General features: G+C 42.2%; 1 protein-coding gene across 7 annotated transcripts in view; it reads right to left on the reverse strand.

Moving 5' to 3' along the window:
• The window catches only part of SSH2 (slingshot protein phosphatase 2), a 281,689-nt gene that overhangs the window by 211,075 nt on the left and 43,425 nt on the right, over positions 1-27,189 (reverse strand). For 4 of the 7 annotated variants that reach the window (XM_089317535.1, XM_008270960.5, XM_051824583.3 and 1 more), the window contains exon 2: positions 198-278. The exons of the other annotated variants lie outside the window; for them this stretch is intronic. In XM_089317535.1, the coding sequence (XP_089173661.1) occupies positions 198-278 (81 nt within the window). The remainder of the gene's footprint in view (positions 1-197; positions 279-27,189) is intronic. 7 annotated transcript variants of the gene reach the window in all.

The following is a 27,189-nucleotide window of genomic DNA, read 5'->3' on the forward strand; positions in this document are numbered from 1 at the left end:
AGATTATCATGCACATAAATGGACCATTGTATTTATACATACACTCACTCTAAGTCACCAGTTGCCTTCTCAGACTATCTGGCTGAGTAGAGCAGATGAAATACAGGCACTGTACCAACTGCATTTATGAGCCAAATTCACCACAAACACTTTTACTTGAATAACCAAAGGCTGTATAAAAACATATACCTACGTACATTGGAATCACTAAAGATTTCTGCTTCTTCAGATTCACAGCAAAGTAACGCTGCTGATTCACTGTCTTCCAAATAAGAGCTCTGTAACACAAACAATGTCATTTCAGAGACCCAGACAAATGGGCCCGCAAGTGTGAGGGAAAAAGCCAGCTGAAATCACCAAGTCAGTGCTAGCTCATTGGTGAGAAGCTGCTGCAACGCTGATTAGTGATGGATTTTTTGGAAAGAATATAGCCAACAAGGTGACTAGTTAATTGACTGAAGAATGTCAGGTTAGCGGAAGCATTTTCCACAATTTCCCTGTTTAGGCAACTTGGGCTGTCCTTTTTCTGTAAAGCAGGTACTACTAACCCTTCATAGTATGCACTCTGAACTCTCTCAGACTGTGGATAGGTATATATTCACTTATCATCACATCCGAAGTTTGATGTGTTTGTTTAGACAGGCTTTAGACTATAACACAGAGCCCCCCATTAGGGGATCAAACCACTAGCCTACCTTCTTTGGCCCTCTGATAATAAATGTTTTATTTTATTTCTTTTTTATAAAGATTTATTATTTATTAATTTGAAAGGCAGAGTTACAGAAAGAGGAGGAGAGACAGAGAAAGAGAGAGACCTTCCATCCACTGGTTCACTTCCCAAACGGCCACAATTGCAAGGGATGGGCCAGGCTGAGGTCAGGAGCCAAGAGCTTCTTCCAGATCTCCCAAATGGATACAGGGGCCCAAGCACCTAGGCCATCTTCTACTCTTTCCCAGGCTCATTAGCAGGGAGCTGGATTGGAACTGGAGCAGCCACATCTTGAACCAGAACCCATATGGGATGCTGGCAACACGCTATGCCACAATGCCGGCCCCTAACAAGACATGCCCTATCCAAGTTCCCCAACAGATGGGAGAAAACAATTTAAAACCTTTTCTCTCATTCTCCAATTTCTTTTGCAAAATTTGTCTAGAAGAAAGATAAGGGAAATGAGACAAAGGAGTGAAACCATTAGCTGGTAAACCAAGATTATTTTTTCCTATTACTAATAATACAAAACAGAACAGAAAAAGCTTCAACTCTGACCAATTAGATCCCATTAAAATGTTAGCTGATTGGGTAATAGCTGTTGGAAAATGAGTCATCCTTAGAGCTCTGATGTATATATGATGATGTCATCAAAATTTCTCAGAACCGGCAGTTGAAATTTCATTGTGTATAACTACTCAGAGGCTATTCTCATTAGTGTGTACTCGGATTTTCCAAACTAAGACTGTATTTTTAACCAGAAAGAATATCTGCAGAGATTAAAACTAAACTGGGAGGAAATTAAGTAAAGCTCAATGTTAGTATTTCTGGTTCTAGCTCCTGGTTACTTCCATTTTACTTTTTTATTGCTCTGATCTTTTGCCTACTCTTGATATGCTTTCTTGTAACCAAGTCTCATCTCCCATTATCCCTCACTCTTCTCTTTTAGAAAGTCATCAGAAATAAAGATTTAAAATCACTTTTAAGGTGCTGGAATTGTGGCGCAGCAGGTAAAGCACCATTTACAATGCCAGCATTCCATATGGGCACCAGTTCGTGTCCTGGCTGTTCCACTTACTATCCAGCTCCCTGCTAATGGCCTGAGAAAAATAGCAGAAGATGGCCCAAGTGCTTGGGCTCCTGCACTCACTTGGGAGACCCGGATGAAGGTCCTGGCTCCTGGCTTCAGCCTGGCTGACTCAGCCTTGGCAGTTATAGCCATCTGGAGAGTGAATCAAAGGATGAATAATGATCTCTTCCTGTCTATATCTCTCTTAATATTTATTTTATTTGTAAGGCAGACTTACAGAGACAGAGAGAAAGAGAGATCTTCCATCTATAGGTTTACTCCCCAAATGGCTTCAATGGCCAAAGCTGGGTCAGACCAAAGCCAGGAGCCAGGAGCCTCCTCTAGGTCTCCCACCAGGGTGTAGGAGCAGGATCCCAAGCACTTGGGCCATATTCCACTGCTTTCCCACGAGCATAAGCAGGGAGCTGAATTGGAAGTGGAACAGATGGGACTTGAACTGGCATCCATATGGGATGCTGGCGATGTAGGCAATACCCACTATGTCACAATGCTGACCCCACTCTCTTTCAAATAAATAAAATTTTTTTAAATAAAATCACTTTTAATTCTTGCAATACAATGGGTCTTTATTCCTTACTCCCTTGCCTTATGGAGGGGAAAAAATAAGAACATTTACTCCATTCTGGTTAAAAAAAAAATGGATCTACTGATTTAAAAAATAAAGACATCTGGAAGTCATATTAGAGGCGCTAAATGCTTAATAGGTAATATAAATATTTTTAAAAATTTTCATTTTATCTGAAAGGTAGAAAAAAACAGAGACAGAGACTGAGCAATCAATCTTCCATTTGCTGGTGCATTCCCTAAATGCCCACAATACTCAGAGGTACGCCAGTCTTAAGCCAGCAGCCAGGAATTCCATCCTGTCTGCCACATGCAAGGCAAGGACCCAAGTTCTTGGAGCCATCACCTGTTGCTTTCCAGCATGTGCAGTAGCAGGAAGCTGGATTGGAAGCAGCATAGCTGGGATTCAAAGCAGGCACCCGGATATTAGACGTGAGTGTTCCAAGTGATGACTTAACTGTAGTGCCCAATGCTTGCCCACCAAAATAAAATAAATTAACGGAGATCAGAGCTGCTTTCAACTCCCCCAAACACACATAACTGGTAATACAGATAATATTAAGCATATCAAAAGTTCTTTGTTATTGCCACAGTATATACAGACCAGAGAGAAAAGTATAAGGTAATTAATCCAAATTACAGTAGGCAAGACTGTTCATAGTTCTCATGCTTGTAAATATTTCAGCATGTTTACACTAGCTCTTTTAAAATGACCTTTCAAGAAAAAGGTCCTGTAACCACATTTGCATTCCTAAAGTTATTTTAAGATGTTATTGTATACTATTAATTGAAACAATCAAGACACAGATATCTATTTAAATGTACTGATAGCATTAGAACATAATTGGTTCATGAAACAAGTATTTACTTGAAACTTAGTTCTAAATTAAATTCTAAGAGTACTAAAGGAAGACAAAAGACATTTCAAGTTTTTGCCTTATCTTCTCAGGTACCAGGTAATTCCAATTCTTAAGTTCTTTCTGGGTTCTGTAGAATGAACTCTTCTCCTTAAGACTATCTAGGATTTACTGTTCCAAGAATGCAAGTATGAATGAATAGTCAGAAACTCTGTTAATACAATTTAGCATACTAAATCAAATGAGAAAATTTATGATATAATTGATGTTAAAAGGTATTTGACAAAATTAAGTCATTTCTGATATCAGACATTTTTAGTAAACTAGGAATAAAAGATAATTCCTTAATTTTACTCCCTAGATAGGTTTTTCTAGAAAGACAAAACTTACAAAAATAAAGGTACAGCTCTGTGGAAATACAAGTATGTTTCTTTGGCTATGTATTGTTTTGAGAAAAACAGTGGTTAAGATTGTTTATAAGAAAAACACATTCATGTGTAAGAAGAAGTTTCAATCCAGAACAGCTTCTAAACAACAATTATAGTAATAAAATGTTGCAATCTTTATACGGAATGTATGTTGCAAGAACTCAAATTAAGAAGGACATCCTGAAGAGTGTTACAATCTTACCTGTGAGGTTACCTAACAATTTGCAAGCAAGTCTTAAGAAATAATTTGACCAGAGTCAAAATCTGTTGCTATTGTTAAGTTTCTTTTATTCTATCTCATTATAGGTTTTAGTTTTAAGCAGAAAACACTATGGATGGTAGTATTCATTTCTCTTTCCTTTATATTCCATCTTTCTTCCCTTCTTTTTCCTCCTCCTCTCCTCTCCTCTTCCTCTTCCTCCCTCTCCCTCTCTCTCTCTCTCTCTCTCTCTCTTTGTCGTCTCCCACCCCCGCCCCCACCAGCTCCTGGTTCTAACTGAATTCATTGCAGTTGTACTTAGGCAAACTAGGGATTTTCAAAATATATTATCACACATCAAACAGTAAAATATATGTATACCCTAAAACATGCTGACTTTGGGACTAAACATTTTTAATACTTTAAAAGCCAAAATATATCCTGGCACTTACATGCAATTGAATCAACAAAGCAATATCATAGTCTAAGGGTGATCAAACTGAGAAAACTTTCCCAGAAGTTCCTATCTCCGAAGTATACATTGAAAAAAATTATTTCAATATGCAATACGTACACCAATAAACAAATTTCAGAAGGTGTCAAAGAGTAATAAGTCTTCCTCCCATCCCTGTCCTCTACAACCCCATTCCCAAAGTAGTCACTATGTTAGTTTCTTTGGTATCCTTTCAGAGATAATCTGTGTTCATACAAGCATTATGTGTGTATGCTGAATCTTCAAAATGTGTATGGAAAATGGAATTACAAATAAGGTTTTTTATGTTTTTAATTTAAAAAATTATTTAAAAGAGTTACAGACAGAGTTAGAGACAGAGGGGTCTTCCATCTGCTGGTTCACTCCCCAAATGGCTACAAGAGCTGGAGCTGAGCTGATCCAATGCCAGGAGCCAGGAGCTTCATCTAGCTCTCCCATATGGGTACAGGGGCCCAAGGACTTGGGCCATCCTCCACTGCTTTCCCAGGTGCATTAGCAGGGAGCTGGATTGGAAGTGGAACAGCTGGGACTCAAACCGGCACCCATATGGGATGCTGGCACTGCAGGCCAGGGCTTTACTCTGCTGAGCCACAGTGCCAGCCCCCCCAAAATAAGTTTGTTTTTGTGTAAAACTCATGCATATACAGTCTTCAAAAAGTTTATTGAAAACACATATTATGAAAAATTTACGCATTATGAAAAAAAAAACTATGTATTTTAATTAAGGGTGGGTATTGTGGTACAGCAGGTGAACCTGCTGCTTGGGATACCTGCATCCCATATCAGAGTACCTGTCCATGTTCTGGATACTCTGCTTCCAAATCAGCTTACAGCTTCCTGCTAATGGCATGCTGGGATGCAGCAGGTGATGGTTCAAGTGTCTGAGATACAGATGGAGTTCCAGGCTCCTGATTTCATCTGACCCAGCCCTGGCTGTTATGGGCATTTGGGGAGTGAACCACTGGATGGAAGATCTCCCCCTCTGCCTTTCAAGTAGATGAAAATAAACATTTTAAAAATCTTTAATTAAGTACAGTACAGTGGAAACACACACGCACACACATCTATGTATAAAGCAGTAGCAGCCGGCGCCGCAGCTCACTAGGCTAATCCTCCGCCTGTGGTGCTGGCACCCCGGGTTCTAGTCCCGGTCGGGGCGCCGGATTCTGTCCCGGTTGCCCCTCTTCCAGTCCAGCTCTCTGCTGTGGCCGGGGAGTGCAGTGGAGGATGGCCCAGGTCCCTGGGCCCTGCACCCCATGGGAGACCAGGAGAAGCACCTGGCTCCTGGCTTCAGATTGGCGCGGTGCACCGGCTGCAGCGTGCTGCTGGAGCGGCCATTGGAGGGTGAACCAACGGAAAAGGAAGACCTTTCTCTCTGTCTTCTGGAGATATACTGAATTGCATTTGCTCCAACTGCAGTATTTTTACGTGGGCCTCTTTGTGATCAATGGTATAGATCTGCAAGATAATTGTCTAGTATTAAGGATAAAGTAAGAGTTACTGAAGGACAGCAATAATCAATTGAGTAAATTTGAAAGTTTAAATCAGGATAAAGTGAGTGGTTCCTTTGAAGCATCCAGTTTCTTACACATATATTTTTAAATCTTTACCTTACTCTTCCATAATTATTTCTATTTCTTCCTTTCTCTTTACACTGTAAGCTTCTCAACTTGAATCTCTAGGGATTGGCACACAATAAGCACTCAATAAATGTTCATTGAGGGAGTGACTTAGCATCAGTTGTTCCAATTCTGTCTTGCTGCCAACAGTACAATAACCCCAGTTATCTGTGGTTTTGTTTATTTGTTATCTGTGGTTTAAGTTAGCCACAATCAACTGCAACCCAAAGATCTTAAATGGAAAATTACAGAAATAACTCATAAATCCTAAAAAAGTTTTTTATGATGGTGTATTGTTATAACTGTTCTATTTTATTATTAGCTATCATTGTTAATTTCTTACTATACCTAACTTACAAGTTAAGCTATCATGGGTATGAATGTACAGGATAGGGTTTGGTACTATCTGTGGTTTCAGGCATCTATGGAGGTTTTAGAACCTATTTCCCACAGATCCTTGGATCCCTATCCAAGAGACTGAGATAGAGTTCTAGGCTCCTGGCTTCAGTCTGACCAGCTCTAGTTGTTGTGGGCATTTGGGAAGTCGACCAGCAGATGGAAAATCTCTTTTTGTCTTTCTTTCTCTTTCAAATAAAAAAAAAAGTAAATATTTTTTTAAAATGGGGAAACTACTGTATATAGACTGAAGATGAGATACAATCTTTTGTATATAGGTATGGTTAAGAGATCAACAGTTTTCACCCCTCCCTCCCAACTTGATGTTTGCATTTTAATCAGGCATAGTAGCATTGGATCCTATTAGAAGAGCCAACTCTTACACAAAACACTATTCCTTGTGCTCCTAGTCAACATGGAGGCTTTAAGCCAAAAGAACATAATTTCTTCAGTTACTCAGCAGGTTGGCCTGCCAGTGGCACAGGCAGTTAAAGTATTCATGCTACAGAATTCCCTAACTCTGGCCTGCAGTTAGCCCATCTCAGTTGCAAAGGTATCGCTGCTTCGCCTGTTATGGTAAGCAACAAACTTGTTTCTCCACTCACTGTATCCTTCAGAAGGAACATATCTTTCAACACAAAGCTTAGCCATCCTCAAAGCACCACTTAAATCTCAGAATTTCAGGAAGCTACAAAATGACTTCAGCTTCACTGAAGTAGGAGCTCCCCTCTGAGCCGTCATTGTGGAGGCAGGTTTTGGCAGACTATAGCTTGTGGGCCAAATCTGGCCCAACAACTGTTTTATGTGGCCAGCAAGCTATGAATGGTTTTCACATTTTTAAAGTTATTTAGAAAAGTGAAGAAAAATATGCAACAGGGACCATATATGGTCAGCAAACCTAAAATATTTACTATCTGGCTCTTAACAAAAAGTTTGCCAACCCTTTGGCTACAGCATACAATTCAGCCTAATGATTAACTGCCTAGAACTGTTCTCTCATTGGCACATACTCCGGTCTCCTTGTGGCAGACACTCTCTGTTGTCTATCCAATCATCATCTCTCCCCTCTCTCCCCCACCAGTCCCATCACAAAAATTAAAAATACCACATACCTGACTTTTCAGCCTCGGGAGCCCTAATCCTGATCAACGAGACCCCAAGATACTCTGCTATGGGTTTGTAGGGAAGGCTTCTCACCTTGATAAAGCAGACTTGAAAAAACAAACTGCCCTTTCTGAGCCTTTGAATGCAGCTGTGCTTTCAAGACATGATGTCTACGGTCAGTTTGTGATCTTGAAAACAGAGGCCCAAGGACAAAAGGCAAAATGCTAAAGATGGCAGAGCAGAAAAGACGGTAAGAACCCAGAACCTTGATAACTACATTGGGTCACTATACCAGCTCTACAACTGCCTTGCTTCTGGGCTTCCTAAGTTAAAAAAGTTCACTGTTTACCTCATTTTTAATATGGCATTCTTGTACTTTTAACAGAAAGACTCCTAACTCTCTAAGTAGATTTGTGTGTTTGAAAAATAAAGCCCACATATTCTTTGTCTGCAATTCTATAGTATACACAAGACTGCAGCTGTTGGGATCCAACTATTGTGTGGATAATGGACTTTCTATGGAGTCTGGAAGGACTCCTGGATATACAAAAACAACTGATGGGGCTAGCTTTTATGAAAATAATTCTGATGGCCAATGACCAGACGCAGAATATTTCATATCTCTTAACTCATTTAATATTAAAGCAACACAGTGAGGTCACACTCTCCAAAGTTATTAAGTGTAATTAGCAGGGCAAAGATTTTAATTCAGGTCTCTTGGATAAAACATTCATACTCTTCTAGGCCGGCACCACGGCTCAATAGGCTAATTCTCTGCCTGCGGCGCCGGCACCCCGGGTTCTAGTCCTGGCTGGGGAGCTGGATTCTGTCCTGGTTGCTCCTCTTCCAGTCCAGCTCTCTCTGTAGCCTGGGAAAGCAGTGGAGGATGGCCCAAGTGCTTGGGCCCTGCACCTGCTTGGGAGACCAGGAGAAGCACCTGGCTCCTGGCTTTGGATCAGCGTGGTGAGCCAGCCGCAGTGCGCTGGCTGCAGGTGAACAAACGGAAAAAGGAAAACCTTTCTCTCTGTCTCTCTCTCTCACTGTCCACTCTGCCTGTGGGGGGAAAAATTCATACTCTTCTACTGTACTTCCCTTCCCTTTCTAAGTCTTTTATTACAACTTATGTGTTAAGAGTTAGAGGTTGTGGTTGTTTTTTTTTTTTTTTTTTTTTTTTTTTTTTTTTTTTTTTGATAGGCAGAGTTACAACAGTGAGAGAGAGAGAGAGACAGAGAGAAAGGTCTTCCTTTTTCCATTGGTTCACCCCACCCCAAGTGGCCGCTACGGCCAATCCGAAGCCAGGAGCCAGGTGCTTCCTCCCGGTCTCCCATGCAGGTGCAGGGCCCAAGGACCTGGGCCATCCTCCACTGCACTCCCGGGCTACAGCAGAGAGCTGGACTGGAAGAAGAACAACCAGGACAGACTCCAGCTCCCCAGCCAGGACTAGAACCCAGGGTGCCGGCACCACAGGCGGAGGATTAGCCAATCGAGCCGCAGCGCCGGCCTAGAGGTTTTACTTTTCATTGAAAATTGATTTTCTTTGAAAGTTCACTTATCTGTGACCCCATACAAATACTATTCTACTTGTAGCAGCAAATTCACACCCTCACACAGAGATAATTTGAATTTTTTTTAAGCCCAGCAACCTTTATCACCTCCTTAGGGTTTTCTGGTTTTTCATTTTTTCCCCTTCTTCTTTTCTACTATAACCATCTTCCCTAAAACGATGTATTCTGAAATAAGACAGAAACCCTATACGCAGTAATTCTCAAAATGTGGTCTCCAAAGCAGCAGCAGCATCTGATAACTTGTGTTAGAAACATGAATTCAAGGCCAGCATTATGGTATACCGGGTAAAGCCACTGCCTGCAATGCTGGCATCCCAAATGGGCACCAGTTCAGGTCCCAGCTGCTCCACTTCTGATCCAGCTCCCTGCTAATGTGCCTGGGAAAACAGTAGAAGATGGCCCAAGTACTTGGGACCCTGTACCCATGTGGGAGACCCAAAAGAAGCTCCTGGCTTCTGGCTTCAGACTGGCCTAACTCCGACTGTTACAGCCATTTGGGGAGTGAACCAGAGGGTGGAAGATCCCTCTCTTTGTTTCTCCCTCTCTAACTCTCCCTTTCAAATAAATAAATAAATCTTAAAACAACAACAACAAAAACCAGAAACACAAATTCTTGGGCTCCACCCTAGATCTACTAAATAAAAATCTGGGGCAGAGCCCAGAAATGTGTTTGCAACAAGCCATCCAGGTAATCCAGATAATTCAAATATACATTAAAGTTTTAGAACCACTGGTGTAAAGTATTTCCTTCTGTAGATAATATTTAAACCAGAATGACAGAATCATAACACACCTATCAAAACAGTTAAGCAGTAAATTCCACTGACTTCTCTGGACACTGAACAGTTTCTCTACAACAAAATGGAAGAGACAAATGTCTTCTTTATAATACATACATCTAAAACTTTTAAATTTATTTTCATTTTATTTGAAAAGCAGAGAGATAAAGATAGAGACAAACAGATAGATGGAAAGAGATCTTCTATCTGCTGGTTCCGCTCCCCAAATGCCCTTAACAGTCAGAGTGGAACCAGAGCTGGGACCAGCCAAAGCCAGGAGCCCAGAACTCAGTCCAGGTCTCCCACATGGGTGGCATTAACTCAAGTTCTTCAGCCGTCATCTGTTGACTCCCAGGGTGCACATTAGTTGGAAGATGGATCTGAAGCAGAGTACCTGGGTCTTGAACCTGGCACTCTGATATGAGATGCAGTTGTCCTAAGCAGCAACTTAACTGCAAAACACCCACCTCTATAATACATATTTGACTCAGATACAGAAACGGCCTTAAAATACCGAAAGGGTGAGTCTACAATTAAGTGTGTTAATTAATTCCTGCATCTCAAGATTGATGCAGCACCACAACTAAATCACTGCTGCTCTGTTGAGTGACAGCTGCATTTATTATTTTAACATCAGAGTTTGGATGGGGAAAAAAAAATCAGTATTTTAATCTTACCTGGAAATTAGGGAATTCCAGTAGGAAAGCTTTACAACCCAGCTTTATATCCAGTCTACAAAATGATGAAGTACTAGAGTATAGGAGCACTTTCAACCATCCCTGGTAGATAATTTACCATGATGGCTAAAATGTACTTTCACTTGTCTGGCTCTAAAGGACTCTTAAGCCCAGTTTAAGGAAGTATCATGGATATCAGGAGGAAATCAGAATTATGGTTAAAAAAAAAATCATACCTTGAAAAGAAGAGGACTTTGCTAGTCTTAATTACTACCAGGTGTTTCATTGACCTCATATGGGTTTTGTCTTGTTTTGAACTGTAGTGTAGAGTCGAGGGATGTGGTAGTAGACCTTTTAAGGTTCATTTATTTATTTAAAAGGCTGATTCACTTCCCAAATGGCTGCAACCAAGGCTGGGCCTGGCCGAAGCTAGGAGCCAGGAGCTTCTTCTGGATACTCCACATGTGTGCAGGGGCCCAAGGACTTGGGCCATCTTCTGTGCTTTTCCTAGGCCTTTAGAAGGGAGCTGGACTGGAAGTGGAGCAGCCAAGACACGAACTGACACTCACATGGGATGCCAGCGCTGCAGGCTGTGCTTAACCCACTGCGCCACAGCACTGGGCCCTTATCTTGTATTTTTAATTTAGGGAACAAAAAATCAGAAATAGTTGAAGCTGAAGGGAAAATAGCAAGAAGATCTGGAACAAAGTATGTTTGTGATGAATTAAAATCAGTGCCTTCACAGATAAAAGAATAACAGGATAAAAGACAATAAATTTACAAAGATCAAAATCAAGGACACAGGCCAGCGCTGCGGCTTAATAAGCTAATCCTCTGCCTGTGGCGCCGGCACCCTAGGTTCTAGTCCCAGTCGGGGTGCCAGATTCTGTCCCGGTTGCTCCTCTTCCAGTCCAGCTCTCTGCTGTGGCCCGGGAGTGCAGTGGAGGATGGCCCAAGTGCTTGGGCCCTGCACCTGCATGGGAGACCAGGAGAAGCACCTGGCTCCTGGCTTCAGATCAGTGTGGTGTGCCGGCCACAGCGCACTGCTGGAGCGGCCATTGGAGGGTGAACCAACGGCAAAGGAAGACCTTTCTCTCTGTCTCTCTCTCTCACTGTCTACTCTGCCTGTCAAAAAACAAAAAAACAAAACAAGGACACAAAACAGACTATGTATGCTACAAAAGTTTGAGATCAATGTCTATTGCAAACAGTAGATCTTAGTTTATACAAAGATTCCAGAAATGTATGTGCAGTTCTTAAATTATGTATTCTCACAGAAACATTCTTAAGTAACATCTGGATTTCTATGCTAGCAATTGATAGCAAAATCTTCAAAAAGAAAGCTTATCACTAGTGAAACACAAAAGCAATCATTCATGTGCACAGATCAATTCTGTTTACACAGAGGGCCACCTGCATTTGATGAGTGCCTTTACAGTGTAAAACACATACTAAGTTAGGCCACAAAAGCAAGAATAAATTAATAAACAAGTAATAAATTTATAAAGGCAAGGAAAAGCAAGGAAGTCAGTGGTAGATGTTCAATTCTGGCCGAAAGCCCACAAAAACAACGAGAACAAAACTTCAAGACCTGGAATCAAGATAGTAAGGAGAATTTTTGGATTTATGTTTCAAGTTGTTAAGTAGTGGCTCGCAATTGAAATACAACCCATAGAAAGGCTGCCTTGTGTTCTACTTAGACAAACCACTTCTGGTTAGGCTTTTGCTATTAACAAGTTAGCTGCTTATTTCTCTCCTGTTCTGTGTAGGAGTTTTAAAAAAACCAGTTCTGTCAACTTTATGAAGTGACAGCAGGCTAGCAAAATAAGGAGGTACTCACGCCTAACTCCATATGTACAGAAAGCATATAATCCTTGTTCACCCCATTGGTCTGTGATCACTTTATGTATAATCCTTATGCCCTTTAAAGCCTCAGAATTCTAGTTCTTCAATTTTCCCCAGATCAATAAATGAGAGCTAGCTATGGTTTGAACAGAGACAGCAACTTCTCCCAACCCCTGCCACACGAACATCTTTCAAAGTATTCTGCGTAGCCTGACTGGGGGTCTAGGCTGTGAACGTGAGTTGTGTTTTGGAGATGCCCATGTGTATACATGTAATATGACAACTGTATGCTTCCGTAATGTGTACAAAGAGGTGATACTCCATTATAACGTGCAGAGGTGTGAACAACAGAGAAGGCTACTTTAGAGAAACTAGGAGACCTCAGAAAGCAAGAAGAATTTCGAGACAAGACAGTAAGAAAGGAGAGGAAAACTTCCCCCAAGACACTTGTCTGGGGATATGTGCCAGGAAAGAGATACAGTGAAGAAAGACTGCTGCTGGCCGGCGCCGCGGCTCACTAGGCTAATCCTCCTCCTTGCGGCGCCGGCACACCGGGTTCTAGTCCCGGTCGGGACGCCGGATTCTGTCCCGGTTGCCCCTCTTCCAGGCCAGTTCTCTGCTGTGGCCAGGGAGTGCAGTGGAGGATGGCCCAAGTCCTTGGGCCCTGCACCCCATGGGAGACCAGGAGAAGCACCTGGCTCCTGGCTTCGGATCAGCGCGGTGCGCCGGCCGCAGTGCGCCGGCCATGGCGGCCATTGGAGGGTGAACCAACGGCAAAGGAAGACCTTTCTCTCTCTCTCTCTCTCTCTCACTGTCCACTCTGCCTGTAAAAATAATAATAATAATAAAAAGAAAGACTGCTGCTACTTAGAATCCTGAGACACCACCAAGTCATATTTCAGATGACTACACAAAGAACAGTTTTCACTTAGAACCAAGAATTAAGCCTATTTTCCTGAAAGTAAACAGGTTGATTCCTTCTTTAACAAATAAAGAGAACTGAACAACTAGGTTCTAGTACTAGAGGACGAACTCTAAGCTGACTAACAAGTGAGGATAGATATGCTTATTATAAAGACTGACGTGAACTGTTAGTAAAGTCAGTACTGATTGTTTATGTGTAATTAATTTCCTCAATAGCACTTTTTTTTTTTTAATTTGACAGGTAGAGTTATAGACCATGAGAGAGAGAGACAGAGAGAGAAAGGTCCTCCCTCCATCGGCTCACTAACCAAATGGCCGCCACGGCCAGTGCTGTGCCGATCTGAAGCCAGGAGCCAGGCACCTTCCCCTGGTCTCCCATGCGGGTGCAGGGGTCCAAGCACCCAGGCCATCCCCCACTGCCCTCCCAGGCCACAGCAGAGAGCTGGACTGGAAGAGGAGCAACCAGGACCAGAACCCGGTGCCCATACAGGATGCCAGTGCTGCAGGTGGAGGACCAACCAAGCGAGCCACAACGCCGGCTCCCTCAATAGCACTTTGACCACAGGATCTCCCCTCACTGTAGCAAGGTCATATTTGCATTCTAATTGATTAACTAGACTAAGATGCCTAGGAGCTGAGTGAAAGGTTTAAAACTTGGGTACAAACTTTCAAAGAGATTCATTCTCTACTCTTTGAAGAAGTACATACACCACCCACTAAAACTATCTGAGGGGAACACTATTTGAATACCTCTTTGGAGCACTCCTTCTTCTGACATGTACTAAAAACTCATACTAAACTTGGGGTATGGCAGAGGTAGGGGCTACCCTCAAGGTTCTTAAATCTAAAAAACTACTAAAGGTAAGAGAAGCCCAATTACAGATTGTTGCCCTACTTGGCCTTTTCTTACTCAGTCACCTACATTTCAGTGACTGATACCATAGGAAGGTTGCCAAGCTCATTGGGGGAAACTCATGCAGGCAGGAGAAAAGGTGATCCCATAAAATTCAGTCTCCACCAGAGAATTCTGAGAAATGTCCCTGTCAATTGGTCATAGGCCTTCAGAATCCTCTTCCCTACCCGAATAGAGACAAAAATAGACACACTTTACAGACTCTCTTATTCAGCATAATAGAAAATAACCTGGAAAAGTAAGCCTTTATAGAGGATTAATTAGGTAATCCAGAGCTGACTACAAATTGAGCCATGTCAAGAAATGACAAAGGAATGAAAGTAGAATTGTCGCAAGATATCCTTGCCATAAAATAGCTATGACCCAGCACCAGAGAACAGAGCGGTAACAGGGTTTAGAGAGAAGGAGTTCATCAAAGAAAGGGAAAATTTCTCTTAAATTTCCACTTTAGGAAACTGTTTTTGGAAACGAACTCAGAAATCGTCCCAAGAGCCAGAGACTGCACAGAGATGGTCAATATTGAGGGAACAGTGTAGCAATATTTATAACTATATACCAAATGATATGATATCCACAGAATTTTTATACTCTCTCTATAAATGTTAACTACCACAAATGAGAGAAAATGTTGCATTTGTCTTTTTAGGTCTGGCTTATTTCACTTAGCATAATGATTTCCAGTTGTATCCATTTTGTTGCAAATATAAGGATTTCATTCTTTTTTATGGCTGAGTAATATTCTATTGTGTATATATTCACAACATTTTGTTTAGCCAGTCATTAATTGAAGGACATCTAGATTGATTCCATATCTTAGCTATTGTGAATTGAGCTGCTATGAACATGGGAGTACAGGTAACTCATATGCTGGTTTCATTTCCTTTGGATATATTTCCAGGAGTGGGATAGCTGGGTCATGTGGTAGATTTATTTTTAGTTTCTGAGGAATCTCTGTACTGTCTTCCATAATGGTTGCAACAGTTTACATTCCCACCAACAGTGTATTAGGCTGCCTTTTTCTCCATATCCTTGCCAGCAATTGTTATTTTTTGACTTTTAGATGATAGCCATTTATTCTAACAGGTATGAGATGATACCTCATTGTGGTTTTCATTTGCATTTCTGTGATGGCTAGTGATCTTGAGCATTTTTCCATGTGTCTGTTGGCCATCTGTATATTATCCTTTGAGAAATGCCTGTCATATCCTTTGCCCATTTCTTTTTTTTTTTGACAGGCAGAGTGGACAGTGAGAGAGAGAGACAGAGAAAGGTCTTCCTTTGCCGTTGGTTCACCCTCCAATGGCCGCCGCAGCCAGCGCTGTGACCGGCGCACCATGCTGATCCAATGGCAGGAGCCAGGTGCTTCTCCTGGTCTCCCATGGGGTGCAGGGCCCAAGCACTTGGGCCATCCTCCACTGCACTCCCTGGCCACAGCAGAGAGCTGGCCTGGAAGAGGGGCAACCAGGACAGAATCCAGCGCCCCGACCGGGACTATAACCCGGTGTGCCAGCGCCACAAGGCGGAGGATTAGCCTAGTGAGCCGCGGTGCCGGCCTTGCCCATTTCTTAACTGGATTGTTTTGTTGTTGTTGAGTTTCTTGAGCTTGTTCTATATTGTGGATACTAATCCTTTATCAGAAGCACAATTTGCAAATATTTTCTTCCATTCTGTTGGCTGCCTCCTTCACTTTGTTGATTGTTTCCTTTGCTGTACACAAGCTTCTTAGTTTGATGTAATCTTATTTGTCTATTTTTGCTTTTGTTGCCTGTGCTTGTGGGGTTTTATCCAAGGTATTTTTGCCTGGCCAATGTCGTGCATCATTTCCTGAGGATATACTCTTTTTCCAACATCTAAAAAAATTGGAAGAGGTAAGGAATTTTGAGGACCTTGGGGTACTAAAAATGCCTTGTTTTTTGAAAAAGATTTATTTATTTATTTGAAAGGTAGAGTTACAGAGAGGAGACAACACACACACAGATCTTCCATCTGCTGGTTCACTCCCCAAATGGTCACAATAGCCAGGACTGGGCCAGGCCGAAGCTGGGAACCTGGAACTCCATCTGAGACTCCCATGTGGGTGGCAGGGGCCCAGGCATTTCAGTCATCTTCTGCTGCCTTCTCAGGCACATTACAGGGAGTTGGATCAGAAATGAAGCTGCTGGGACTCAAACTGGTGCTCATATGGGATACCATTGTGGCAGGCAGTGGTTTAACCCACTGCATCACAATGCCAGCCCCATGTTTTGTTCTGTGTTGTTAAGTGTGATCGGAGGGTAAAAACACATTTATTTGTATAATTCATGTGCATTTTGCGGTATTATATTTCAATAAAATGTTTTAAAAATGCTAAGGGATCTTATATCCTAAACTATAATTGTGACATGTAATGAGAATCACTGTGGTGAAAAACTTCCAAAAGCTAAAGGGGGATCTTGGTAGTCTAGGGGCTCCAGTGGTTAAGGAGTATCCTGCAAGCATTTGGTTGCTCAAATTCAAGCCAACCATGACTTAAAGAGCCACTTGCAAGTGAATCAAAGTTCAAATTTGACATAGGGCCCCCAAGGTAATCACAGTACTGTACTCTTGCAGTGCCCCTTGCCCCAGTTAGCTTGGCTTCTAACGTCACAGTCATCTCCAGAATGTTTCCACTGGGGTTTTGCATCCTCATGGAAACACTTTGGGATCCTAAGCTTTGTGCCACAGGGAAGAATCAGCACAAGAGTTTATCCTCAATTTACAAGAGCAATAGGAATAGAGACCCAAAATGGAGAGCATCAAGAAGGGCATGAAGGATCAGGGGACTCAAAAAGACACGGTGACGGGATACTCTGCCCAGATGAGGTGACACTCCTGAACAAGCTCTCCTGATCACTGCTACAGAGAGGAATTCCTCTAAGAAACTTGCAAGAAAAAAATGAATTGCTTCTGACAGTGGCTTCCTTTCAGGGGCAGAGGTAAAACACAGAAAAGTCCTCTACGACAAGCAAGTATATGTCAGCTTCTTCAGAGTGCGGGAACAGCTGAAATCAGAATTCTCTTCATAAGCAGTAGCAACAGATACTAAAGTCATCAGACTGCTCCTAAAGCTTAGGCATGGACTTCTTGCATGGGCCATCAGTCAGCACAAGAAGAACTCCAGGCCCAGGTCGAGCCCCTGAGCAAAGCAAAGTAGTAAATGTTGCATCCTGTAGATATCTGTCAAGTTCTGAGAGCCAGAGTTATCTCAGCCCAAGCAGGGTTGTCAGAAACTGGGATATCATGCAGAAAATTCCTTCCTTGGATGATAACTTCTCATAAGGAAAATGTTCACTCCATGTAGAGAAATATTTCTTACTTATGGTAACACAACCTCTGAAGAGAATGCTCCTTATTTCTCATAGGTAAGGAAAATATTTTCAAATGTACTGAGTTTCTTCCAACTATGGTTCTTCTAATACTCCCATTTGAATGGGGATCAATTGATCAGGAAATGTAATAAAACCCTGTACTCCCCACACTTTATATTAGGGACCATACGTTCTGTAAGTCCTCAAATAAAGGATTGGCTCATGTAGATTTACAAACGGAAGGTGGGTGGTTAGAAAGATTCCAAGTAAAAATCACCCTATTATCATAGTTACACTCCCACTGGCAGTTAAAAAGCAAAAACCTTAACTACCCAAATAGAACATTTAGGTCCAATTTGCGTAGGAATCAAACCAAACAGTGTCACAGAATAAAACTTCCTCCAGTTAAAAACTCTCTAATTTAAAAAGCACTGTTCTTTCTTTTCTAATCCTCAAAGAACTGCAAGCTGAGGTAAATGGACAGACCCCTCATGTATTTTGAAGTTTTTAATTATCTACTTAATGGATATGAAACAATTTCACATTTGATTTAAAAGAAAAGTCACTTGTGGTTAGAGTTCATAAAAGTCCCTTCCAGGGACTGTTCATAATTTTTATTTAACCATGTAGTACCACTCAGTAAACCAATTCCAACCAATCAAATGAAGAAAACCACTTCTTCATCCTTTTACTGAAACAGTTTTTCAGGTTTTCTGTATGAGTGTTTTAGCACTGGAGAAAATGAGGGCTGAATTTCCACACTTCCCACTTACCCTTAAATCACTTGTTTCATGAAACTTCTGTTTGTAGATGTGAGTGTATGCGCATGTGTGTGTCTGTGTGTGTGAGAGACAGCACCTGTACAAGCATATGAGGTCATAACATAAGATGCAATTTTGACTATCAATCACAAAAATTTGAACGCTGTGTCTCTAGACTACAAGTTTCATGAGGAAAAAGATCAAATCAGCCTACTTTACTCATTACTATACATGCAGCAACAATATACGACACTTGGCATTTATAATACAAATTCAATAAATATTTGTTGGCTGACTGGTCAATATACATTCTATTATTTGTAGTGTATAAATAAAATTTTATGGAATCTAAGTAATTATAAAGCATCTTTTTAATGAAGGCACTATAAAAATTACTGATTAGTAAATTTCTTTCCTTATTGCCCTCTGATTGATGTGCTAAGCAAATGGTAGATCCTAGTGAGGAAAGGAGAAGTAAAGGCTTTGAGAATTGAAGAACTAAATGGTCACCTCTAGAAGATACTAGATCAACATGGGCCTTACATGATCTTATTACTGTATATATTCTGAAAATCACAAACTTGTACAGGGACAAAGTCCAAAATTTAGAAGATAGAGTGACAACTTATGGCTAAAAGAACTTGACCAAATTGTTTTAACCTCTGAGCCTAGTTTTCTCATGTAGTAAGACTAGTTGTGAGAACTGCTAAGGGTTTATTTTAAAAAGGTATAACTTCTAGGAGAAAATATAAGATAAAATTTTTGCTATACTGGGTTACATAAAGATTTTTAAAATAGCTCATAAAAAGCACAAACATAAAAAAAAGATGGATTTCAACAATTTTAAAACTTTTGTTCTTTGAAAGACACACTTAAGAAAAGAAGCATGGGGCTGGCATTGTGTAGCGGGTGAAGTTGCTGCCTACAGTGCTGGCATCCCATATGGACACTGGTTCAAGTCCCAGCTGCTCCAGAAAAACTTCTGATCCAGCTCTACTGCTGGGAAAGCAGAAGATAGCCCAAGTCCTTGGGTCCTTGCCAACCGCATGGGAGACCTGGAGGAAGCTCCTGCTCCTGGCTCCTGGCTTCAGATCGGCCTAGCTCCAGCCATTGTGGCCATCTGGGGAGTGAACCAGAGGATCAAAGACCCCTCTCTCTCTCTCTCTCTCTGCCTCAGGCTCTCTGTAACTCTGTCTTTCAAATAAATAAATAAATGTTTAAAGAAAAGAAAAAAAAAAGAAAGAAGCAAGCAAGCAAATTAAAGATGGGAAAATTTTTGTAAATATATCTATAGCTAAATAAGTACCTCAATTTTTTAAAAGAGAATTTATATTTATTTCTTGGAAAGGCAGAGTGACACATAGAAACAGAGAAACAGAACGAAAGACAGAGGGCTTTCATCTGCTGTTTTACTACTCTAATGTACCCAACAACAGCTGGGGCTGGGCCAGGCTAAAGCTATGAGAGAGGGACTCTGTTTGGTCTCCCATGTGGGTGGCAGGAACTTAAGTACTTGAGCCATCATCTGTTGCTTCCTAGGCACTTAGTTAGCAGGGAGCTAGATCAGAAATGGAGTAGCAGGGACTCAAACTGGCATTATGATATGGGATGCAAGTGTCTCAGGCGTTGACTTAATTTGCTGTACGTTGCCCATCCTACACCTCAATTTTTAAAAATAGGCAAAACATATTTGAAGAATATTCAAACATTTAAAATAGAAAACATTTCAAACAGAAAAATTGCAGACAATAAATAAGCACATGAAAAGATGTGAGTCAAGTGTCCCATTTACTAGAAGAAAATAGATAAGGAAATAAAGTATAGACCATGATGTAACATTAAAGGATTAAAAGAATCCTTTCCAAGTTTTCCCCCATTATAAATTTGAAATTTACTCCTTAAAAGCACGGACAATGTCTTTATACGATAGGAACTCAGTAAGTGTTTACACTCACTGCACTATGAATGAGTTTAAAATCAGGATGTGGAGCAGGCATTGTGGTGTACAGATTAAGCTACCACTGTTTGATGCCCACAACCCATACATTGGAGGGCCAGTTTAAGTCTTACCTACTCTGCTTGATTCAGCTTCCTGCTAATGTATTCTGGGAGGCAGCAGATGAAGCTCAAGTGCTTGGGTCCTTGCCATGGATATGGTAGATCCAAATGTAGGCATGGGCTCCTAGCTTCAGTCTGGCCCAGTCCTGGCTACTATAGGCACTTGGGGAATGAAATAGCTGATGGAATATCTCTCTCTGTCTCTGTTTCTGGCCAACTATGTCACTCTGGCTTTCAAGAAGATGAAAATAAATAAAAATAAATATAAGCAAGATGCTATTTAAAATGTCAATCACTAATTTTTTAAAAACTACAGCAACATTTAGGATGGTAACAGGTTGAATAAATGGACTTTCTTAGAATTATGAAAACAGCTTTGAACTATAAATTTAAGGTACTAAAGTAGACTTATTGGCCAATAAACTGAAAATATAATTTAGTATTTTTATTTCTATTTTTAGTTACTCAAAATATTTTAAAATCATCTCACTTAGTAACACAGATAAGAATCTCTGGTCAGCTAACTATGACCCTTGTCTTCCTTTTTTAAAAAGATGTATTTATTTATTTGAAAGTCAGAGTCCTAGAGAAAGAGAGATCGATTGATCTTCCATCTGCTGGTTCATTCCCTAGATGGCTGCAATGGCCAAGCCAAAGCCTGGAACCAGGAGCTTCTTCCAGGTCTACTAAGTTGGGGACATGGCCCCAAACATTTGGGCCATCTTCCACTGCTTTTCCCAGACAATTAGCAGGGAGCTAGAGCAGAAGTGGAGCACCTTGGACACTAATTGGCTTCCATATGGGATGCTGGAATTCCAGGTCAGGAACTGACCTGCTATGCCACAACGCCAGTCCCATAAACTTACATTTTAATTCACTTTTTCACAAACTTTTTTTTTTAAGATTTATTTTATATATTTGAAAGGCAGAGTTAGGGAGAGGGAGAGAGACAGAGAAAGAGAGAGATCTTCTATCCACTGGTTCACTCCCCAAATGGCCACAGCCGCCAGAACTGGGCCAGGCTGAAGTCAAGAGCCAGGAGCTTCTTCAAGGTCTCCCACGTGGGTGCAGGGGCCCAAGTACTTGGGCTGTCCTCTGCTGCTTTCTCAGGCACATTAGAAGGAGCTGGAATGAGGCAGAGCAATGAGGACTTGAACCGGCACTGATATGGGATGCCAGCACTGCAGGTGGTGGCTTATCCTGCAATACCACAACGCTGGCACCTCCAAAAACTTTTTGATGTACCACCTTGCTTTATTGTACATCTGTATAACGGAATCCTGTCTATGGATAAATACAAAGAAGCTTTTTATGCACAAATATGGAAATATTTCTAAATCAGACTAACTGGAGGGAAAAAAGCAAGGTACAGAATATTATATATAATATGCTACCAGTAATATAAAAGAAAGGAATAGCATATACATACACATACATATTTGCATGTCTATGCACAGAATACTTCAAGAAAGAGACACAAACAGGGTCGGTGCCATGGCTCACTTGGCTAATCCTCTGCCTGCAGCGCCGGCACCCTGGGTTCTAGTCCCGGTAGGGCGCCGGATTCTGTCCTGGTTGCTTCTCTTCCAGTCCAGCTCTCTGCTGTGGCCCGGGCAGGCAGTGGAGGATGGCCCAAGTGCTTGGGTCCCTGCACCTGCATGGGAGACCAGGAACAAGCACCTGGCTCCTGGCTTCGGATTGGCGCAGCGCGCCAGCTGCAATGCACCAGCCATAGCGGCCACTTGGGGGGTGAACCAACAGAAAAGGAAGACCTTTCTCTCTGTGTGTGTGTCTCTCTCTAACTCTGCCTGTCAAAAAAAAAAAAAAAAAAAAAAGACACAAACAATAGAAGAGAATCGAATGGCCAGGGACAAGGTTAAATAAGAGATACTTATTAGTGATAAACTCTTTTAGAACTTTTGGCTTTTGAACTTTGTGAATGTATTATCAAGTTTAAGAAATTAAGTAAAAAATAAATCAAAATTAAAAGATCAAGTAACAGGGGCCAGTGCTGTGGCACAGTATGTTAAGCTGCTGCCTGCAACTTCTAGCATCCTATATGAGTGCCAATTCAACTCCTAGCTGCTGTACTTCCCATCCAACTCTCTACTAATGTGCATGGGAAAGCAGCAGAAGTGGCCAAAGTGCTTGGGCCCCTGCCACCCACGTTGGGTGCCTGGATGGAATTACTGGCTCCTGGGTTTGGCCTAGCCCAGCCTGCACTGTTGTGGCCACTTGGGGTATGAATCAGCAGATGTAAGATATCTTTCTGTGTGTAACTCTGCATTGCAAATAAATAAATAAATCTTAAAAAAAAAATCAAATAACAGGGCGGTTCTGTGGCATAGTAGGCTAAGCCTCTGCCTGTAGCATCAGCATCCCACAGGTATCACTTCAAGTCCCCCACTGCTCCTATGGATCACTTGGGAAATGGCCTGGGAAAGCAGTAGATTTCCCAAATGCTTGGGCCTCTGCACCCACGTGGGAGACCTGGAAGAAGCTCCTGGCTCCTTGGCTTCAGATCAGCCCAGTTCTAGCCATTGTGGCCATTTGGGGAGAGAACCAGTGGATGGAAGACTTTTCTCTCTGTCTCTCCCTCTCTATCTCTAACTCTACCTCTTAAATAAATAAAAATATTTAAAAATAAATAAATAAATAACAGGGGCCAGTGCTGTGGCACAGGGGGTTAATGCCCTGGCCTGAAGTGCCGGCATCCCATATGAGTGCTGGTTCTAGTCCCGGCTGCTCCTCTTCCAGTCCAGCTCTCTGCTGTGGCCTGGGAAAGCAGTGGAAGATGGTCCAAGTCCTTGGGCCCCTGCACCCACGTGGGAGACCCAAAAGAAGCTCCCAGCTCCTGGCTTCGGATCAGCGCAGCTCTGGCCATTGCGGCCAATTGGGGCATGAACCATCAGATGGAAGACCTCTCTCTCTGACTCTCCCTCTCTCTGTGTGTAACTCTGACTTTCAAATAAATAAATAAATAATTTTTTTTAGAAAAAGCAATTTATTTAGCCTTTTAGCAGTAAGCTCATCCCAGAAAGAAAAACATTGGATGAAACGCTCAGCGTGCAAGCTAGAATACTGACAGGTACTGCACAGGGCCAGTTTGAGCTCCTTTGGATCATAAATCCAAAATGTGAATGCAGCATCTGGACACTGATCCAGCAAATTCCTACTCCAATTACCATGCCTTCACTATTTGATAAACAAAAAACAGGAATTCGCTTGAAGTTTCTCTTCATTACCTGTAATTTTTACCTCACTACAAAACAAAGAAATAGGCTTTCTTTTAGACAGCTATAATACAAGTGAAGTCTGGGTACCCAAAGGTCAGAATCTTCTGTATGTAACCACATCAAGGGGGGAGAACTGAAGCAGTACTAAGATTTTTGAAGTTGTTAGATTCCTGTAAGCATTTCTAAAACTTCTCACATGAGAAGCAAAGGAAGCAAAATATGGTATTTTAGGAATGAAACTCTGGCTAAAAGGGTTATGGGGCAGCTGAGAAGTCACGGGATAGGTCCAACTTTCTCAGAGGGGAGGCTGTAGTATTTTTTTTTAAATATTTCCAACATCTGCTATTAAAATTAGTTCTGCACAAATGTTTGCAGATGCAGAACAGCTGGCAGTCCTGCCTGCATTTTGCCCACTGGTAGATTATAAGCAAATCACTGAAGCTGGGCTGTTGAATTTTCCACTTGTGTTCCAGTGTTTTCAAAAAACTAGCAAATTTATATTCTGGAACACTGGACTCAAAATGTTAATATTCTCCCAGACACTGGCTAGAACTTGAGATAGTCACAGCAGAATTCAAAGTTTATATTCAGTCTCTCCAGAGAGCAAGATTTGAAAAAAGCCACCATCTGCAGCGCCAGCCTCCCATATAGGTGCCAGTTCGGGTCCCAGCTGCTTCACTTCTGATCCAGTTCCCTCCTAATGTGCCTGGGAAAGCAGCAGAGGATGGCCAAGTGCTAACGGGGAGGGAGGATGGAGGAGGGAGAGGAAAAAAATAAAGAACAGGCATTTAGCTTAGTGGTCAAGATGCCAGCATCCCATACCAAAGTGTTTGCGTTTGACTCCCAGTTCTGGCTTCTAACTACAGCTTCTGGTCAGTGGAGACCCCAAGAGGCAGTTGTGATGACTCAAGAAATATGGTTCCTGCCACCCAAATGGGAGATCTGGATTGCACTCCCAGCCCTGCCCATTGCAGGCATCTGGGGAGTAAGCCAACTGATGGGAGTCTGTCTCAAATGAATTTTTTAGAAAGAGCGAGAGCGAGATGGGAGAAGGAGGGAAGATGGGAAGGAGGGAGGGAAGATGGGAAGAAGGAACAAAGGAAGGAAAGAAGGAAAGGAAAGAGAAGAAAATAAAAAGAGAGGGGCTGGCGCTATGGCGTAATGGGTAAAGCCGCCACCTGCAGTGCCAGCATCCCATATGGGCACCAGTTCGAGTCCTCGTTGCTCCACTTCCATTCCAGCTCTCTGCTATGGCCTGGGAAAGCAGTGGAAGATGGCCCAAAACCTTGGGCCCCTGCACCCACGTGAGAGACCCGAAGGAAGCTCCTGGCTTCGGGTCGGCACAGCTCCGGCTGTTGTGACCAGTTGGGGAGTGAACCAGCAGATAGAAGACCTCTCTCTCTCTGCCTCTACCTCTCCTTCTCTCTCTGTGTAACTCTGAATTTCAAATAAATAAATAAATCTTTCAAAAAAAAAAAAAAGAGAAAAGAGAGACTAGTCAAATCTTCCCACTCCCTTAAAAAGTTTAATGATATTTACAAAGGTAGGTGGACATAAGAACAGTAACTCAAGAAGGTAAGAGAGCTAATAATGCCATTATGCCATTTTTACATGGTGATAATAGAGCACAGACGGAGGACTTACAGTGCCAGATCAATATTCTTAGTAGTCAAAAAGTAATTTTAAGCATAGTAAGGTGAAAGTAATAGGACTCCGAAATGTTTCATGTCAGAAAGAAAAATTTTAGGCTGGCGTTGCGGCTCAATAGGCTAATCCTCCGCCTAGCGGCGCCGGCACACCGGGTTCTAGTCCTGGTCGGGGTGCCGGATTCTGTCCCGGTTGCCCCTCTTCCAGACCAGCTCTCTGCTGTGGCCCGGGAGTGCAGTGGGGGATGGCCCAAGTGCTTGGGCCCTGCACCCCATGGGAGACCAGGAGAAGCACCTGGCTCCTGGCTTTGGATCAGCGCGATGCGCCGGCCACAGCGCGCTGGCCGCGGTGGCCATTGGAGGGTGAACCAATGGTAAAGGAAGATCTTTCTCTCTGTCTCTCTCTCTCACTGTCCACTCTGCCTATCAAAAAAAAAAAAAAAAAAAAAAGGAAACATCATGTCAGAACTATACTTCCCATTTCAGTTTCCAATTCTCATCATTTACCCAATTCTGATCATCTCCATGTATCCCTGGCAATAGCCACCCTACTGGCCTCCTTGCCTCCAACCCTACATTCTTTTCACTACAGAGAAACCATAGCCTTCTTTTGAAAACAGAAATACAGTCAATCCTATGTTGAAAAATCTTATAATGGTTCTCCCATAACTCCGGGGGTGGGGGGTGGGGAATCCAAGCTTCCTATTATGGTCTTTAACATCTCACATGAGCTGGTCTGATCTTTGCATATTTCTCTAGTTTCTTCATTCAGCCCCACTGAGAGGCCATATCAGCCTCTCTTGAGCTCTTCAAACATATCAAACTCTCTCTAACCTCAGGTCCTTTGAACATTCCTTGTGTTTACTCTGTTCCTGTTTTCCTATAGTTGGCACCACACATTTTCTTTCTTTCTTTCTTTCTTTCTTTCTTTCTTTCTTTCTTTCTTTCTTTCTTTCTTTCTTTCTTTCTTTTTTTTTTTTTTTTTTTTTACAGGCAGAGTGGACAGTGAGACAGAGAGACAGAAAGGTCTTCCTTTGCCGTTGGTTCACCCTCCAATGGCCGCCGCTGCTGGCGCACCGTGCTGATCCGATGGCAGGAGCCAGGTACTTACCCTGGTCTCCCATGGGGTGCAGGGCCCAAGCACTTGGACCATCCTCCACTGCACTCCCTGGCCACAGCAGAGAGCTGGCCTAGAAGAGGGGCAACCAGGAAAGAATCCGGCGCCCTGACCGGGACTAGAACCCGGTGTGCCGGCGCTACAAGGCGGAGGATTAGCCTAGTGAGCCGCGGCGCCGGCCGATCACCACACATTTTCATTTTCTTTTTTTAATTATTAATTTACTTGAAAGGCAGAGTTACAGAGACAGAGAGAGAGGGAGAGACAAAGAAAGAAGTCTTTCATCTGTTGGTTCACTCCCCAAATGGCCACAAGAGCCAGAGCTGGACCAGTCAGAAGCCAGGAGCCAGAAGAATCTTATGGATCTCCCACATGGATGCAGGGGCCCAGGCACTCGGGCCATCCTCTGCTACATTCCCAAATACATTAGCAGGGACATGGATTGGAAATGGAGCAGCTGGGACTCGAACTCTGGTGCCCATATGGGATGCTGTTGCTGCAGGTGAAGGCTTAACCTGCTACACTACAGCACCAGCCCCATCCTATTCATTTTCATAGTAGGAGTGCTACAGGGAAGCTTTTTTTGAAATACCTACCCTAAGTACTTCTCCCTATTCGTTTCAGTCATAGAATTTTTATCACAATTTGTAATCACAAATTTGTGGACATGCTTAGTTCTATTTTCACTATTATACAGAGTAAACTTCTTGAGGAAAGGAATTATGTCTGCCTTATTTATCAATGCATACTTATTGTCTAGCAATGCATGTGACACTTGGAAGGTGCCAAGTAGATATTTTAGAATATTCCAATGAATCCAGATTTTTTAAGAAATAACTTGAGAAATATATAGAAGAAAAGCAAAAATATGGACTGAAAATCT

Source organism: Oryctolagus cuniculus, chromosome 17 (genome assembly GCF_051225735.1).
Source record: "Oryctolagus cuniculus isolate XC-2025 breed Fujian yellow rabbit chromosome 17, ASM5122573v1, whole genome shotgun sequence".
NCBI lineage: Eukaryota > Metazoa > Chordata > Mammalia > Lagomorpha > Leporidae > Oryctolagus > Oryctolagus cuniculus.